The sequence below is a fragment of the Diabrotica virgifera genome, chromosome 9, assembly GCF_917563875.1.
Source record: "Diabrotica virgifera virgifera chromosome 9, PGI_DIABVI_V3a".
Classification (NCBI taxonomy): Eukaryota; Metazoa; Arthropoda; class Insecta; order Coleoptera; family Chrysomelidae; genus Diabrotica; species Diabrotica virgifera.
In genome coordinates this window covers 43197146-43215404 of record NC_065451.1, presented here as the reverse complement: position 1 = coordinate 43215404, position 18259 = coordinate 43197146, and the positions used below count along the sequence as shown (strand labels likewise).

The window sequence follows — 18259 nt, the reverse complement described above, 5'->3', positions numbered from 1 at the left end:
AATATACAGTGAGTCAATAACAAACATGGACTGGTAGTAAAAGATATGGAAAATCTAAAATTGAATATATATTATGTTCTCACGGAAAGAAAAAAAATGTTAAAAAGGTGCAAGCAGAGGAGTTTCAATTCTTATAAAAAAAATTTATATAACTTGAAAATTATATAAAAATTGCAAAAAGTGGGGATTCCAGAAAATGGTGATCATGTCATCATACGAAGGTGGTTCACTCTGTATATTACATTACACTGTGAAAAAATAATAAATTAAAATAAAAATCGACCTATTACGGTAATTTCTAATAATGTTGTTTATTTAGCTAATAATGAGTTCATGCGTTACTTTATGGACCCACTCATTTTTGCCACCCTGAACCAATTTGAAGCAACGTATTATACATTTTTGGAATCAGCTCAGCAAGCGAAACCTGTAGATTGAAAAAAATGGGGTTGCGTTTAAAAAATGGTGATGACGTCATCATACGAAGGTGGTTCACCCTGTATATTAGATTATAATTGAAAAAAATAGAAAATTAAAATCAAAAATCGACCTGTTTCGGTAATTTCTAATAATGTTTTTTATTTAGCTTATAATGAATTTATGCGTTTCTTTATGGGCCCACTCATTTTTGCCACCCTGTACCAATTTGAAGCAACGTGTTTTACATTTTTGGAATCAGCCCAGCAAGCAAAATCTATAAATTGAAAAGAAATGGGGATTTCGTTTAAAAAAGGTGATGACGTCATCATACGAAGGTGGTTCACCTTGTATATTAGATTATAATTTGAAAAAATAGAAAACTAAAATCAAAAATCGACCTGTTTCGGTAATTTCTAATAATGTGGTTTATTTAGCTAATAATGAATTTATGCGTTACTTTATGGACGCACATAATACCTAATTATATTTATATTATAAGAATTTGGGTAGTACATACCACGATCAGTAAGATCGATAAAATAAAATTATATAACGTAGAATTATGTGTAATGTTTCTGTAAAAGGTGTTTCTAAATAAAAATTATAATAAAAATCTTGCAATTTTATCAAAAGTCCAAATAAGCTTTATCTATTTACAAGATACCCCCTACCGAGAGGGTCTCTGTACCTGTTGGCTTGCTGACTGCTCGATATCGACAACAAGGACAGCCTGTGACCAATGAGCGAGAAAAATTTTAGCAGAACTTTGAGATTTTTGAAAAAGTTTAAACAAAATAGGTGCTTTGTGTTACACTTTATGTTAAAAACAAAAACAGATTTGGAAAGTGGGAAAAATTCTCTAGTGACGTATTTGTATTTAAATTTTTTTACTTTAATTTTAAACAAAAAAAATTAAAAACATACATTGTTTAAACAATTTAATAATTTAAAAACAAATAGAGCACTAGAACTTTTTAATTCCTTTCATATAAAAAAAGAATTATCTCAATATATGCCATAGTTTTTGCGTTATTTTATTTAAACTTTTACATTGAAATTTAGATATGCCCAGAATCGCGAGGAACGGCCTTAATGGTAGAGCATTCGACTACAGGCCGAGAGGGCCCTCGTTCAAATCCGGACAATTCATATTCCTTCTTTTTTTTTAATTTTTGGTATTGTTTTAATAAAAAAAATTTGAAAGTGGTATCTAAGTATTAAAATTAGTTTAATATTTAAATAAAATACAAATAAACTGTTTAAAGTATATTGGTTTCGCTGAAATCATAATAATAGAAGTATAACCCCTTACGTGCGTACAAAGTACATAAATATTTTTTTTCTTGTGATACATTTATTAATGTCTTTGATTTTGTCCTTAATTGATTTAATAATTTCGTATATGTGCCTCTACGGACCAATGTTACTTTACTGTAGTTTTTTTTATATACAGGGGGTAACGAAAATACAGGTCATAAATTTAATCGCATATTCTGGGACCAAAAATAGTTTGATTGAACCTAACTTACCTTAGTACAAATGTGCATATAAAAAAAGTTACAACCCTTTTAAATTACAAAATGAAAATCGATTTTTTCCAATATATCGAAAAATATTAAAGATTTTTTATTGAAAATGGACATATGGCATTCTTATGACAGTAGCATCTTAACAAAAAATTATACTGAAATTTGGACACCCTATAAAAATTTTATGGGGGTTTTGTTCTTTAAACCCCCCAAACCTTTGCGTACGTTCCAATTAAATTATTATTGTAGTACCATTACTTAAACACAATATTTTTAAAATTTTTTGGCTCTTAGTACTTTTTCGAAAATTCAGTTTTTATCGAGATATTTTGAATATTTGTCAAATCCACCACATATTTGTATATGTATGGTAAAGTACGATTATGGAGACTTGGACCCGTGTTGAGCTGCCCCCCCCCCCCACTTGCAAAAATCAAAAAAACAAATAGCCCTGATTTATGAGCTATTTATGAGCTCTCATATTCCGCAAGCTAAAATTTTTGAGCTCGTTCCACTGAGCAGGAATTTGATACTTTAGTGGGGGGGGGGGGGCTGAGTCAGCCCCTCCCACTACTTAAAAATAGGAATATTGAATCGGTTTTTGCGGCAGAATTACGAGCTATTTATGAGCTCTTGAAATTATATAGTTTCGATTTTTGAGCTCATCCCCTTCACCCCCAAACAACCCTTTAATTGATTTAACTTAAGAGAAAAATGCTGAGAAAACTTAAAATATATCGTATTGCGGATATAATTCCTATAGCTTATATACTCTAAGAATAAACTATTAAATCACGTGCATTTCGATTATTGAGCTACAACCCCTTCGCAAGAAAACCACCCCATCTTCCCGGCTTAAGAGAAAGTTGTACTTAAAATGCATTAAACGAATTATTTGGCGACTACATATCATTGAATAATTTATAAGCTTCCAAATTACGCGCATTTAGATCAGTAAATTGCAATTTATTTTGTATAGTGCAGTCACTGAAGGTAAAAATCAACGATTACCTTCAATTTCGGTGAACCTTCATCGATTTTCACGAAAATTGATCAGTGGTTAGAGGATACGTCAAGAAACAAATGTGACATGGTACCACCTTGCGCATTTACCCTGAGGGTGGATACCGCCCCTTCTCGGGGGTGAAAATTATTTTATTAAAAATAACTGCACAAATCAATAAAAGAACAAATTAAAAGCAAAATTTATTATATAAAGTTAATAAAATAAGTCAATACTTTTTAAGTTATTAAAGATCAAAGATTTTAATTATTCGTGAAAAAAATGCATGTTATGAAGCGGTTTTTCGTAAATCACTGAAAAACTGTAAGTTTTTACAAAAAAGTTAATAGTAGTTTAATTCGTATCATAAGCGTAACCAGGATGATCCTAAGGGGGGGTTACAACTACCTGAAAATATCTTATATTCTAAGAATAAACTCTTAAATCACGCGCCTTTCCATTATAGAGCTACAACCCCTTCGTAAGAAAACCATCCCATATTCCCGGCTTAAGAGAGTTGTACTTAAAATAATTTAAATTAATTATTTGGCGACTACATATCGTTTAATAATTTATGAGCTTGCAAAATATACGCATCTCAATTATTGAATTGCCATTTTCTTTCTATAGTGCAGTCACTGAAGGTAAAAATCAACTATGACCTTCGATTTCGGTAAATCTCCATTCATTTTCACGAATTAACAATAACAACTTGGGGTTTTAACCTGATGTATATGTCACCCCTTCTCGGGGGTAAAAATGAATTTATTAAAAATAACCCCACAAATCGAGAGAGGGACAAATTGTAAGCAAAATTTGTTATATAATGTGATTAAAATAAATCAATACTTTTTGAGTTATTAAATATCAAATATTTTAATTTTTGTGAAAGAAAATACATGCTTTAAAGCGAGAGAGAGAGAGAGAGAGAGAGAGAGAGAGAGAGAGAGACATACTTTATTGATACAATGTACCAAAAGGCCATCGACCGAAGTCTTCAGCCAGGCCTTTAAAGCGATTTTTCATAAATAACTCAAAAACTGTAAGTTTTTACAAAAAAGTGTTCATCACTAAAGTTCAAGCTAATAAAAAATATAATAAATTGCTTATTTGAAAAACCCTTTAATGTTAATTTAAAGTAAGTTATTGGTAATTAAATGTATATTGTTTCTGCGACTATTCAAATCTAAGGATTCAAGCTTAAATAACGCGAAAGAGATGCATTTTATAACACTTAGGTACTAAATACTTGTCAAAGTACTTAGAAATACCTATCAAAAATGAGCTCCAGAAAAAGTTGATAGCATCAAAATCCGCTCACCAATTTTTGTGAAAATGAATGGAGATTTACCGAAATCGAAGGTCATAGTTGATTTTTACCTTCATTGACTGCACTATAGAAAGAAAATGGCAATTCAATAATTGAGATGCGTATATTTTGTGAGTTCATAAATTATTAAACGATATCTAGTCGCCAAATAATTTATTTAAATTATTTTAAGTACAACTCTCTTAAGTCGGGAATATGGGATGGTTTTCTTGCGGAGGGGTTGTAGCTCTATAATCGAAAGGCGCGTGATTTAAGAGTTTATTCTTAGAATATAAGCTATACGAATTAAACTACTATTAACTTTTTTGTAAAAACTTACAGTTTTTCAGTGATTTACGAAAAACCGCTTCATAACATGCATTTTTTTCACGAATAATTAAAATCTTTGATCTTTAATAACTTAAAAAGTATTGACTTATTTTATTAACTTTATATAATAAATTTTGCTTTTAATTTGTTCTTTTATTGACTTGTGCAGTTATTTTTAATAAAATAATTTTCACCCACGAGAAGGGGCGGTATCCACCCTCAGGGTAAAGGCGCAAGGTGGTACCATGTCACCTTTGTTTCTTGACGTATCCTCTAACCACTGATCAATTTTCGTGAAAATCGATGAAGGTTCACCGAAATTGAAGGTAATCGTTGATTTTTACCTTCAGTGACTGCACTATACAAAATAAATTGCAATTTACTGATCTAAGTGCGCGTAATTTGGAAGCTTATAAATTATTCAATGATATGTAGTCGCAAATAATTAGTTTAATGCATTTTAAGTACAACTTTCTCTTAAGCCGGGAAGATAGGGTGGTTTTCTTGCGAAGGGGTTGTAGCTCAATAATCGAAATGCACGTGATTTAATAGTTTATTCTTAGAGTATATAAGCTATAGGAATTATATCCGCAATACGATATATTTTAAGTTTTCTCAGCATTTTTCTCTTAAGTTAAATCAATTAAAGGGTTGTTTGGGGGTGAAGGGGATGAGCTCAAAAATCGAAACTATATAATTTCAAGAGCTCATAAATAGCTCGTAATTCTGCCGCAAAAACCGATTCAATATTCCTGTTTTTAAGTAGTCTCAGCCCCCCCACTAAAGTATCAAATTCCTGCTCAGTGGAACGAGCTCAAAAATTTTAGTTTGCGGAATATGAGAGCTCATAAATAGCTCATAAATCAGGGCTATTTGTTTTTTGATTTTTGCAAGTGGGGGGGGGGGTAGCTCAACACGGGTGGGACTTGGTAATAATATGAAAATTTATGTATGATTTACATTTTTAAGTATATTTTGAACCGTATTAAAAAAGAAGCCATATCTCGATAAAAGTTGTCTTCTCGAAAAAATACAAAGAGGCAAAAAATTTTAAAAACATTTTGTTTAACTAATGGTATCCCAGTAATAGTTTAATTGAAGCGTACACAAACATTTGGGGGGTTTAAAGGAACAAAAACCCCATAAACATATTAAAAAAGAAGCCACAACTCGATAAAAAATGCCTTATCGAAAAAATAATAAGAGCCAAAAAAGTTTTAAAATTATTGAATTTAACTAATGGTAAAACAATAATAATTGAATTGGAACGTACAGAAAAGTTTGGGGGGGTTTAAGGGAACAAAAAACCCATAAAATTTTCATGGAAGCACAAATTTCACTATAATTTTTCTTTAAGATGCTCCTGCCATAAGAATGCCACATATTCATTTTCAATAAAAAATCTCTAATAGTTTTCGATATATTCGAAAAACTCGATTTTCATTTTGTAACTTCAAAGGGCTATAATTTTTTTTATTTGCATATTTTTACTAAGGTAAGTTAGGTTCGTTCGAACTATTTTTGGTCCCAGAATATGTAATTTAATTTATGACCTGTATTTTTGTTACACCCTGTATAAAGCCTTGCCGTTTGATTATTTCGTCAAATTAATATTTATTTACGAAAAAAATAAAAAAACGACGTTGAAAATTTAAAAAAAGCGGACCGATGAAGCTCTACAATGACTATACGCGCCTTTACTCCCGAGCAAACCATAGATTGTGCCACTCAGACCTCAGCTTGTGTACGTAACCAAGTTATTTAATTGCCACGTTATACGTTCCACATTATAACATGGAAATAAACATAGCAGAAAAAAAATGTGCAAGACCTGGCACAAAAAAAAAATTCTGAAACACACGGGCAAAACTATGCCATGAAAAAAACGAGAAAAGTCGCCAGATATTGTGAAAATTGTGAAATTTAGTCACATTATTGTATATACTGTTTTAGTGAGGTTCACGCATAATTTTTTATATACGTGATAATAATATATTAATATATTATTATTATACGTCATTATAATATATTGTTTGTAAGATAATATATTGTATTAAAAATTCAATTTTTTTATTTTTATCACTTCCTATCAAATAACTGGGACCACGAGGTACTATTTTCACATTATTTAATGTGTCATTCTTACGGTATATAATATATACCTTCTAGGGCACGTGGATCTTTTCGTCTGAGATATGGGGGCATCCATAAACTACGTCGTTGAAAAGGGGGAGGGGGAACTTTGCTTATTACGACGGTATACGACAGGGGGAGGGGGCCATAAGTGCACATCCGACGTCGTTTTCCACGAATATAAAAAATATACCCCTTTTAGAATGAAAAAGAATTTGTATATTACTTTTATTGCATACTTTTCATTTCGTTTTTATCACTCACAGCCTTAATAGTATCGCTAGTAGTTTTATACAGATTATTTCTTTCACCTGTCAAATTCTGACGTTTTTGCTTTTTCAGCCAATCACCACGCATCGTTCTAGCCAATCATTGAGTGTAATACTGATAAAACAGCCTCTTCCTTGATAAAACAGTCTCTTCCCTGATAAAACTTAAGGTACCCTAAATTTAAAAATATAAAATAATTTATCCATAACCTACTTAAGACATTGATCCTAGTTGTCTTAAAAATATTTCACAGGTGCCCGTATTTACTAATAATACATATTGGTTCACAAAATAATCTTTTCAAATACCACTCGTCCTCTAAATTTTGCTTGATAAACTTTTTCGTTTTCATACTTAAACTTCTTTATCTAGGGTAAAATCACTCAAACAAACCGAAATGGATAAAATCACTCGTCCTTCGGACTCGTGATTTTATCATTCCGTTTGTTTTCGTAATTTTACCAAATAAAGAAATTTTCGTGAAAACCAAAAAAATTTATCGATAACATTTAGAGGACTCGTATTATTACCTTTGAATAACAAACAATAAAACATTGTGCTATGTCTTTAAACAAACGCTTATTTTCAGAACAACATCTGGAAGCAATAAATATTAAACTGTTCACTTATGTACTGAATACTCTGTGTGAAAAAATTTTAAAAGAATGAATAGAAATAAAATATTCAATTCTATTTAGTTATTACATTGTATCTATTTATACTTAATAAAATAAATGGCATTAAAATCAAAACAAAATAAGTATCAAGATTTTTATGAGTTGATATGCAGTTAAGAAAGCATAGGAACTCCGATAAAAGTGTTGTCTTTATCCCTATAAAGCTAATTATTAGTTGTACAGTAAATTGAGAGAGTACGCGGATATTAATGAGCTACATAGTAATACTGATTTGGATACATTCGTAAATAAACTTTGAGAGCTAACTTTTAAAAATCTAGGAATAACATGGAATTTAAAATAAATCACTATGGCCGGTATTATAAACAACAAATAAATCATCAAATAAGTATCTGTGGGTTAAATTTACTTTGCTATTAAATCGACAAGTTAATTAAATTCGGTATTATAAAGCAAAACTACCAAGTAAATAACTAACTAATGAATAAAATATTTATTGAAAACTGTTTGTAGTTTCTTAGTATAATTACAGATGGCGGTGTACGAAATATGTATAAGAAACAAGAAAAAGATATAAATTAGGTTAATTTTATTTTTGTGCCTTCCTGAAGTGTCACCATATGTTTTTTAAATTAGAAATACCTATATAAATTATTATCAAAAAATGGATAAGGCTGAAAAGAAACGAGAGCAAGGAAAAAAGTACACAGAACAGGAGAAAGAAAACATTCTAGAAATCGTAAAACAATACTTTAATGTACTTAATTGACAATAAACAAACGGATGGCAGTGTAAAATTGAAGAACGAAGTATGGGAGGTTAGCACCGAGGAGTTTAATGCAACGGCACAAAGTGGAATAAGAAATGCAGGCCAGTTAAGACTTTTTTATGGTAGCATTAAAAAAAGCCAAAAAAGATAAGGCCAATAAAAAAGTGGAAATTTACAAAACCGGTGGTGGTTCAAATATATTTCAAGCGACAGATTCCATTGGGGTGAAATATTTATCTATGGCGAGTACTAGTGGAACGCAGCCAATAGTAAATATTTATGATAGCACCGCCCCATTTGCTGAACTTCTTCGTAATGAAGGTATAAAAACAGAAATAGGAATATGCTTTATTGCCATGAAAAATTGTACAATTTTAGCGACACAGCTTACAAAAAGTAAAGAAAACAAAACAATAACAATTCAATTTACTAAAATTACATAAATCGTCAGTATTTAAGTGGGGTTGCACAAGTTGCTGAAGAAGTACAGGATCAGCGGTAGTCTTGAACAATGCACTGGAAATGAACATGTTAAACTACCGAAAAAGTGTAAAAGACCTAATTATGTATCGAGGGTCCGACATCACAAAAAAAGTAAGTGTGAAGAAGAAAGAAGATTTTAAAAATTCTTAAAGTTCGAAGAGAAAAGCAAGAGGTAGAGACATTTTAAAATTAGAAAAACAGAAACTAGAATTGACAGTTAAAGAAAAGATTCTACAACTAAAACATAAATATGGGGATGAGTTCGAGAATTTAAAAATGTATTACCCGTTTGCCTAATTTTATTTTATTTTATTGTAAATTAGTTATTAAAATAAAAAATTTAATAGTGTTTAGTTTATTACTGAAGAAGTACATTTCTAAATATTCAACTACGTAGTTGCAAACAGAAAATGGTTATAGTCTAAAACTGAACCTTAGGTATTACTTATATTTTCACAGCAGCCGAAAATACATTGAAACTGTCATTAGTGTCAAATTTACTTGTTAAATAAAATTTACTTGGTAGAAAACTAAAGAATAGTTTATTTCGCAGATTTACTACCTGAGTTAATTTACTTTGCGTTTATAATACGCAAATCTGTGGAATAAATTGTTTTACTTTCAAACTAAATTTTACTTGATAAGTTAAATGTTTTATAATACTGGGCATAATAATAAAAAGGATGGTCATGAGTTGCAATTTCGACGTCGATATGAGGGGGGCGGGTCAACTGCAAACGACGCTTTACGACGGAAGGGGGAGGGTATTAAAAACTCCAAAATTTTTACGGCGTAGTTTATAGATTTTCCCTATTAGACATTATTATGAACCAGAAGCCTAACAAATATGAAAAAAATGCATGGGACCACGTGGCGCGTTAATAAAATACTGATGTTGGTCCCATGCGACCAACGTGGCAGGGAACGCGTTAAGTACCGTCGAGCGCGCTTATTAGAATAGCCTTCGTGCCAAGAAAAAGAATTCCTATAACCGCGATATTCTAATAACCAATTATTGGCGGCTAGTAGAAATATTTTGGGACCTTAAAAATGTCAATGTTAAAGTTATATTTTTAGTTCAGAAATTTTTTTCAATAATACAGGCCTCTTCATATGCTTTTAAATTTCAGCTATAATATTTTGTTAATAAGAATATGCTTACCTTTGTTTTAATATATTTTTAGGTCCACCACAGATACACTTTCAAGGTGACACAATCCAATTATATTCTATAAATAGAATACTATGTCCTGAAATAGATCCTGTTAGAGATACAATATTTGAATTGTACACAAGGTAATTTTGGATTTTGTATATCACAATTAAACTTATATGGAATCATCTGATATTTCTTATTATTTCCAGCGAATTTAAAAAACCAACATACGAAGTCAAATAATAGTTTTGCTTTAAAGCAATTTAATCCCCAATACATACAACTTAAAGCAAACCATAGGTCTGGAAATAACAAATTCAAACTACTTGTTTTAAAGTCTCAATGGAAAACAAAAATAAAATTTAAATTGTTTTTATTTATTTATGTTTTTTTAGCAGTCAGTGTTAACCACCCATGTGAAATTCACCCATGATTCAATATCATGTGAAATACTACAGTTACTAGGTGATAAAGGATTACATATCATCCATTCTATCTGTGTCGCTGTTTGGAATTCAGGAAAATGGCCATCTGATTGGTGTACCTCAATTTATACCACACTACACAAAAAAGGAACTACTACCAGATGTGAAAACTACCGCACACTGTCACTAATAACACATGCTAGTAAAATCTTGTTGGATACCATCAAAAACAGATTCTACATTACCAAATACCTCAGGAACAAGCGGGGTTTGTAAAGGGTAAAGGTACAAGGGAACAAATCCTGAACCTGAGATAACTCATTGAAAAATCTAGAGAGTTTCAAGTACATATGATTATATGCTTCGTTGACTACCAAAAGGCATTTGATTGTGTAAGCTGGATAAATCTGTGGTCAATTTTAATAGAAATGGGCGCACCAATGTACCTGGTGACACTTATTAAAAATCTGTACCAGTCTAATATAGCGACAGTACGACTAGATCAGAAGTTCTCAAACCAATTCAAGACCGAGTGAGGTGTTAGACAAGGATGCGTGTTGTCACCTGACTTATTTAACATTTATGGTGAACATGCCATGAGGATGGTTTTAGAAGGATGGGCCGGCGGAGTAACAGTAGCTGGTAGGAAAATCTCCGATTTAAGATTTGCTGATGACACTACACTTATAGCAGCAAATGAGCAAGAAATGTTTGATCTTCTGCGAAGAGTTGAGTACGAAAGCAATAAAGTTGGTCTGAAAATCAATAAAGCTAAGACAAAAATAATGGTGGTCGACAGATTTGACACTATTTAACTGACTAACATGTTAGTATTAGAGGAATACCAGATAGTAAACACCTTTGTCTATCTCGGGTCTAGTATAAGTAACGATGGTAACTGTGAAGCAGAAGTTCGGAGACGTATTGGTATGGCAAAAAATGCGATGAGTCGCCTAACAAAAGTTTGGAAAGACAGATCTATCTCTCAAAATATCAAGATGAGACTGGTGAATGCCTTTGTATTCTCAATATTTCTATACGGAGCAGAGACTTGGACTCTTCGCGCACGCGAGCGCCAAAAATTGATTCCTTTGAGATGTGGTGCTGGAGAAGAATGCTGCGCATACCTTGGACAGCTCATAGGACAAACGTTTTCATTCTAAACCAACTCAATATTAAAAAAAGGCTGTCCACAATATGTCTGCAACGAATCCTGCAATTCTTTGGTCACGTGGTTCGCAGAGGTGACGGCAGTTTGGAGAGATTAATTGTTTTTAGAAACGTTCCGGGGAGAAGATCAAGAGGACGATCAACACCTAGATGGTCTGACCAAATAAAGCATTCAGCTGGAAACTTATTCTGCGAAGCTCTTAGAGCAGCTGAAGATAGAGAGCAATGGAGAAACATTGTTAGGAATATTGGAAGAAATCACGATCCTCAGTAATGGGAAAACGACAGGAGAAAGAGAGAGAGAGAGAGAGTTAACCACCCCTGAATATTATGCAAGCTTCAATTTGCGTGAGCATACTTTCGATCAGATTGGCAACATGTTGCTGTTGTAGGTAGATCAATTCCTCAAGAGCAGCTTATTCTGACCGTGCACTATTTTGTCAATTATCCCGGTGAGCTCTAATTTTTTTAAGCATATCCCAGAAATGCTCTATAGGGTTAAGGTCAGGTGAGCAAGCAGGCCACTCCCGAACAGTGATATATTCTGCTTCAATAAAATCTGTAGTCACTCTGCTGGCGTATTAAGGTGCATTATTATGCATAAAAATTAAATTTTCTCCCATTTTTCTTCTTCTACTATAGGTTCTAGAACCTATAGGTTCTAGGAACTATAGGTTCTAGAACCAAACCAACAAAACCTGCGAGCTGTTAAAGCTGGTTGGATAAAAATTAAATGAGTTTTTTACCGATCAGTATGTCTCCCCAGAACATGCTAATTCCTACTCCTTATTTGTGAACAGATCTGGTAGTTTTCGTTCTTTCTGGTCTTCCTCACCCTCCACGTACACGAATTCGTCGGTCATCAAATTTTACAAAAATTCTGGGTTAGTCTGAAAATAGCAAATTTTTTCAATTTCCAATGTTCCAGTTTTGGTGTTGAAGACACCAATTTAGTCGATCAGTATTGTGCTGCCTTGATAACTGGGGAACCCGTGACTGTCTCCTGCTGTGTAGTCCTATACACACGAACTATTTTTTATCGTTTTCACAAAAACGCTTACAATAATATTGTATTTAGTGGGAAATAAGCCACAATTAAATTGAAAAAATAATTTTATTAACGTTTCGAAGCCCAAATCGGGTTTCGTTGTCAAAATACAAAATACTACTAAAATAAACAAAAATGTTGTTGCTATGTAAAAAAATTCTTCTAATAATTTATTTAATCTGACTCATTTATATTGGCAACTCAGACGTATATTATACATTTTAAAGTAGAAGACTTTAAAATGATATCGCCAATATTATGAGTTGCGTTGCTGGGACGACTTTACTAAAAGATAGTTCATTCGATTATATAAAATCAATCCCAACTCAAGAATATCCGTCACAAAAAGATCATAGCATGTGATTTGTCTTTAAAAAGACAAACAAATTCAACGATGACAGTAAAATTCTGGCGTTAGAGATTCCATAGTAAATCATGAGGGAAAATCAGGAAAAAAAACCTCGTGATACTATCCCGACATCGTAAGTATTTGGTTTTACATTTAGTTTACTTTCAAAAAACTAATACCAAATTCTGACTTTAATATGTTTAAATTATAAATAATATTAATAATACATAGATATACAATAAGTAATACTAATAACGGAAAATTTGGTATTGTCAAAAGGTTTAAACTATGCTGTTACTCATCCATAAATTCCAAAATTAGACATAATTAGCTCAGTGGAGAAAATATCCCAGTGTCTACCAACTCATGAAAAAGAACAATATAGGGTACTATGTAATCTTGAATTGGAAAAGTCTAATCAAATTGAACAGATTATCAGCAAAGAGGAAATGAAAGCTTTAAAACTTTAAGAAATGATGACTCCATAACGATCCTATCAGCGGATACAGGCAATGCAACTGTAATAATGAATAAATACAATATGAGGACAAAATTACAGATCTAATTACAAATGCACCTTATACCAAATTAACGAAGGATCCAACGAAGACACTGGAAAACAAAATATATAGAACTTTATTCAAATTTAAAAATGATCTAACATACTATCAAAGAAAATTAATGACACCTCATTACAGTAAGACACCACATTCTAATGGAGTGCCGAAAATTCATAAAACGAACAAACCACTTTGACCCATTTGTAGTACTATCAATTCTCCTTGTAGTGAACTATCAAAATTTTTATTAAACATTATAAAACCATTTGCTAATAATGATGACACATTTATAAAAAATACAAAACATTTTTTAAACAAATTATCAACTATTGAATTTAATCCAAATAATATTTTAGTAGGTTTTTACATAAACAGTTTATTTACAAATGTGCCATTTGATAAAACTTTAAACATAATCAAAACGAAATTAGAGAATGATAATATATTGACAACTAGGACAAGACTAAATGTATCAGCTATAATGGAGTTATTGACATTATGTAATATTAATACCTATTTTCAACTTAATAATGAATTCTATAAACAAAATTTTGGTTTAGAAATGGGCTCTCCTTTATCTTCATTATTGGCTAATACATTTATGGAGAATTTCGAAACTAATATCATTTCTAAACAAAATTTAAAACCCACAGTATGGTGGAGATATGTAGATGATGTGTTTTCAATATGGCCTCATAGATCAGAATTGTTGGATACATTCCTGAATATTATAAACGATCAAGAAGAGACAATAAAATTTACAATGAAAAAGGAATCCAATAACACTTTACCTTTCCTCGATGTTTTAGTCTCAAAGAAGGATGCTGGATATGAAACTCAAGTGTATAGAAAACCAACACACACCAACAGATATCTCAATTACAAATCAAATCACAACATCAACGTTAAAAAGGGAATCATTAAATCCTTATATGATAGAGCCAAAATTACTTGTTCTAACGAAAATTCATTTTTACAAGAAAAATAATTGTTAACATCTGTTTTATTAAAAAATGATTATCCTTTCTCGTTTATAAATAAGGAATTGTCAAGATTGGATCGAATGGAGCAGAACAACTTAGAACGGGATCCTACAACATTCACAAGAAATAATAGAAGGAAAATATCAATACCATGTTATATAAAAGGACTATCCGACAAAATTAAAACAATAGGAAATAAATTCAACATTTCAACAACATTCAAAACAACAAACACATTAAGATCTATTCTATCTAAAACTATACCTAACAATGAACAAGAAAGAACAAAGAATTGCATTTATAAAATAACTTGTGAATGCGAACAATTTTATTTAGGTGAAACATCAAGACCATTAAACGTTAGAATAAGTGAACATCAGTCTTATATTAAAAATAGAGAATTTGATAGATCTCAAATATGACAACACGCATGGGATAATGAACATAGAGTTCAGTGGAGAGATTCAAGTATAGTCCTGAAAGAATCAGATAGTAAAAAGAGAAAAATCAAAGAAGCGGCTCTAATTATGCTAAATGAATCCAATTGTGTCGCAAATTCCTCGGTAGAATGCAGTAGGATGTGGTTACAAATACTGAAAGAGGAAGTCAATAGAAATAAAATACCACGATTAGTAAGTCAATAGCATATTGAGTTAGTACAAATTTTATATTTTAGTATTACTTATTGTATATCTATGTATTATTAATATTATTTATAATTTAAACATATTAAAGTCAGAATTTGGTATTAGTTTTTTGAAAGTAAACTAAATGTAAGACCAAAATTTGGTATTTAATACTTACGATGTCGGGATAGTATCACGAGGTTTTTTTCCTGGTTTTTTCCCTCGTGATTGACTATGGAATCTCTAACGCGAGAATTTTACTGTCATCGTTGCATTTGTTTGTCTTTTTAAAGACAAATCACATGCTATGATCTTTTTGTGACGGATATTCTTGAGTTGGGATTGATTTCATGTAATCGAATGAACTATCTTTTAGTAAGGTCGTCCCAGGAACGCAACTCATAAATATTGGCGATATCATTTTAAAATCTTCTACTTTAAAATGTATAATACAGGGTGACGCAAATAAAGGGCCTATTAGAAATATCTCGAGAACTAAAGGCAACAGAATCATGAAAATTGGAATAAAGGGGTTTTGAAGGATGATCTATTAAATGAAAATATTTTTATGTCTTTGCAACTTCCGGTTATACCGGAAGTTGCTTATAACTTCGTTTTTTTAAATGGGACACCCTGCATATTTTTACATTTTTGGATTCTCTTTGATCTCGTCTTTCTGAAAACATCAGGTTTTGTAATATTATATAGGGTATTTTAAAAGATAATTACGTTTTTTTATTAATTTCGTAGCAAAATTAACACCCTGTAGAATTGTAGTAGTTTGACATCTAAAACTCTACTTACGTTCAAATGATTTTTAATATACTCTACTATTGTTAAGAATCATTAGTATAGCTAAATTTTTAATTTTAGTATTTTCTGAGTTTTCTTAAATGGAACACCCTGTATTTTAGTATTGTAGTGAAATGAAATTTTATGGTACTTTTTTATTTCTTAAGCATTTCCTATACCTAACTTTAATTTGTGCTTAATTGTTAATCGCACCAACAATCTTAACTACGTAGGTATTTTGATAGCTAAACCATTATTGGTAATTTTAAGGACCAGTCTGGATTAATATGCATTTATTTCTGAAAAATTATTTGGGATTGAGTATTTTCACGGCCAACCTAATAAAATTTTACGTATTTTTTGTTGAAATTAATGTTTAGCTTGAATCACCAATAACTCACAAATTAAAGCAGTTAGGTATAGGGAATGCTTAAGAAATAAAAAAGTACTATAAAATATCATTTCAATACAGTACAAAAATATAGAGTGTTCTATTTAAGAAAACTCAAAAAATACTCATTCCGAATTTCGACCAACCCTGTATACTAAAATTAAAAATTTAGCTATACAAATGATTCTTAACAATAGTAGAGTATATTAAAAATCATTTGAACGTAAGAAGAGTTTAAGATGTCAAACTACTACAAATCTACAGGGTGTGAATATTGCTACGAAATTAATAAAAAAACGTAATTATCTTTTAAAATACCCTGTATAATATTACAAAACCTCGGAATATAATAATATTACAAAACTTCTTCCTTTACTTGTCTCAAATCCCTTTCTAACTGTGTGTGTTTTGTTAGTGTCTTTCGTTCTTTCACTCACAATTATATCAGGCAGATCTTGCTCTTTTTTTGCAAGTTGAGGCTTTGTTCTTTCAAGTTCACTTTTTTCTTTAGTAAGTCGAGTTACTTGATCAGTAAGAGTGTTTCGACAAGAGTGTTGTGACATCGAAGAGCATCCAAAAATGTAAAAATATGCAGGGTGGCCCAATTAAAAAAACGAATTTATAAGCAACTTCCGGTGTAACCGGAAGTTGCAAAGAGATGAAAATATTTTCATTTAATAGATCATCCTTCAAAACCCCTTTATTCCAATTTTCATGATTCTATTGCCTTTAGTTCTCGAGATATTTCTAATAGGCCAGTTATCTGCCTCACCATATATACGTCTGAATTGCCAATATAAATGAGTCAGATTAAATAAATTATTAGAAGAATTTTTTTACTTAGCAACAACATTTTTGTTTATTTTAGTAGTATTTTGTATTTTGACAACGAAACCCGATTTGGGCTTCGAAACGTTAATAAAATTATTTTTTCAATTTAATTGTGGCTTATTTCCCACTAAATAGTTAATCATAAAAATGCCACAAGGAAATAACTTCAGAACAACAATAATATGGTAGCTTCCAAAAGCTTCTTTTGGAGTTGTATGTATATGAGAAATTGTTGGGTTTCTCCACATGACCAATAATATTTCCCCTTTGTACGTCCGCTAACCCAACATAGTGTATATTTTCGTTTTTGAACGCAAAAGTTAGTTTATTTATTTTCAATAAATTTATAACTAGACCAAATAATCTCTAACGTACAGAGCTGTGTAATCTGATTGTTTAATGGGATTGTTTATTTTTAATAAAAGCCTTTATTATTCACAACAATAACAAGTTTTTTCAAAAGAAATAAATTTTGGTTTAAAATACATGGTGATTCCATATAGCCTAATAAAATAAAAAAAGTCAAAATGTAAATTCGTACAGGTTAAAACAAATTTTATATCAAAGTTCAGGTGGGTACAAAAGATATTTTCAAGAAAGTATCCAAATCATACAAGGGGATCATTGTTTAAATAATTAAAAAGCGGTCATTTTTGCAAAAAATAATTTTTTAACTGCTGAGGTAATTCACTTATTAATAAAGGTCTACGGTGATTTTTTTCTGCAAATATGAAGGGTAAATCTTTCACATGAGACTCACTAAATTAAATTTGACCCCCTATTTATTTAAATAATTGTATATAAATCTTTAAAAACAAATTTGAAAAACATTATTGCTGTCGTTTTAAATAAGCACTATAAAATATCTTATATTACAGACTAAATTACGCTATGTTACCAGTATTAAGTAAAAAAAAAATTTGTCGAAAAATATTTAATATTTTTTGAGATATTGAATTTGTTTATTAAATGTTACTATATTTTCAATTGCAAAAACGCGGTTGTTGCCAAAGAAATATTCACCTGTATTAAATCTTATTATTT

At 30.9% G+C, this 18259-nt stretch overlaps 1 protein-coding gene across 1 annotated transcript in view; it reads left to right on the top strand.

The window, feature by feature from the left end:
* The window catches only part of LOC126892956 (lipase member H-like), a 113962-nt gene that overhangs the window by 13808 nt on the left and 81895 nt on the right, over positions 1-18259 (top strand). Inside the window, exon 3 of the mRNA XM_050662898.1 lies at positions 10069-10180. Within this exon, the coding sequence (XP_050518855.1) occupies positions 10069-10180 (112 nt within the window). The remainder of the gene's footprint in view (positions 1-10068; positions 10181-18259) is intronic.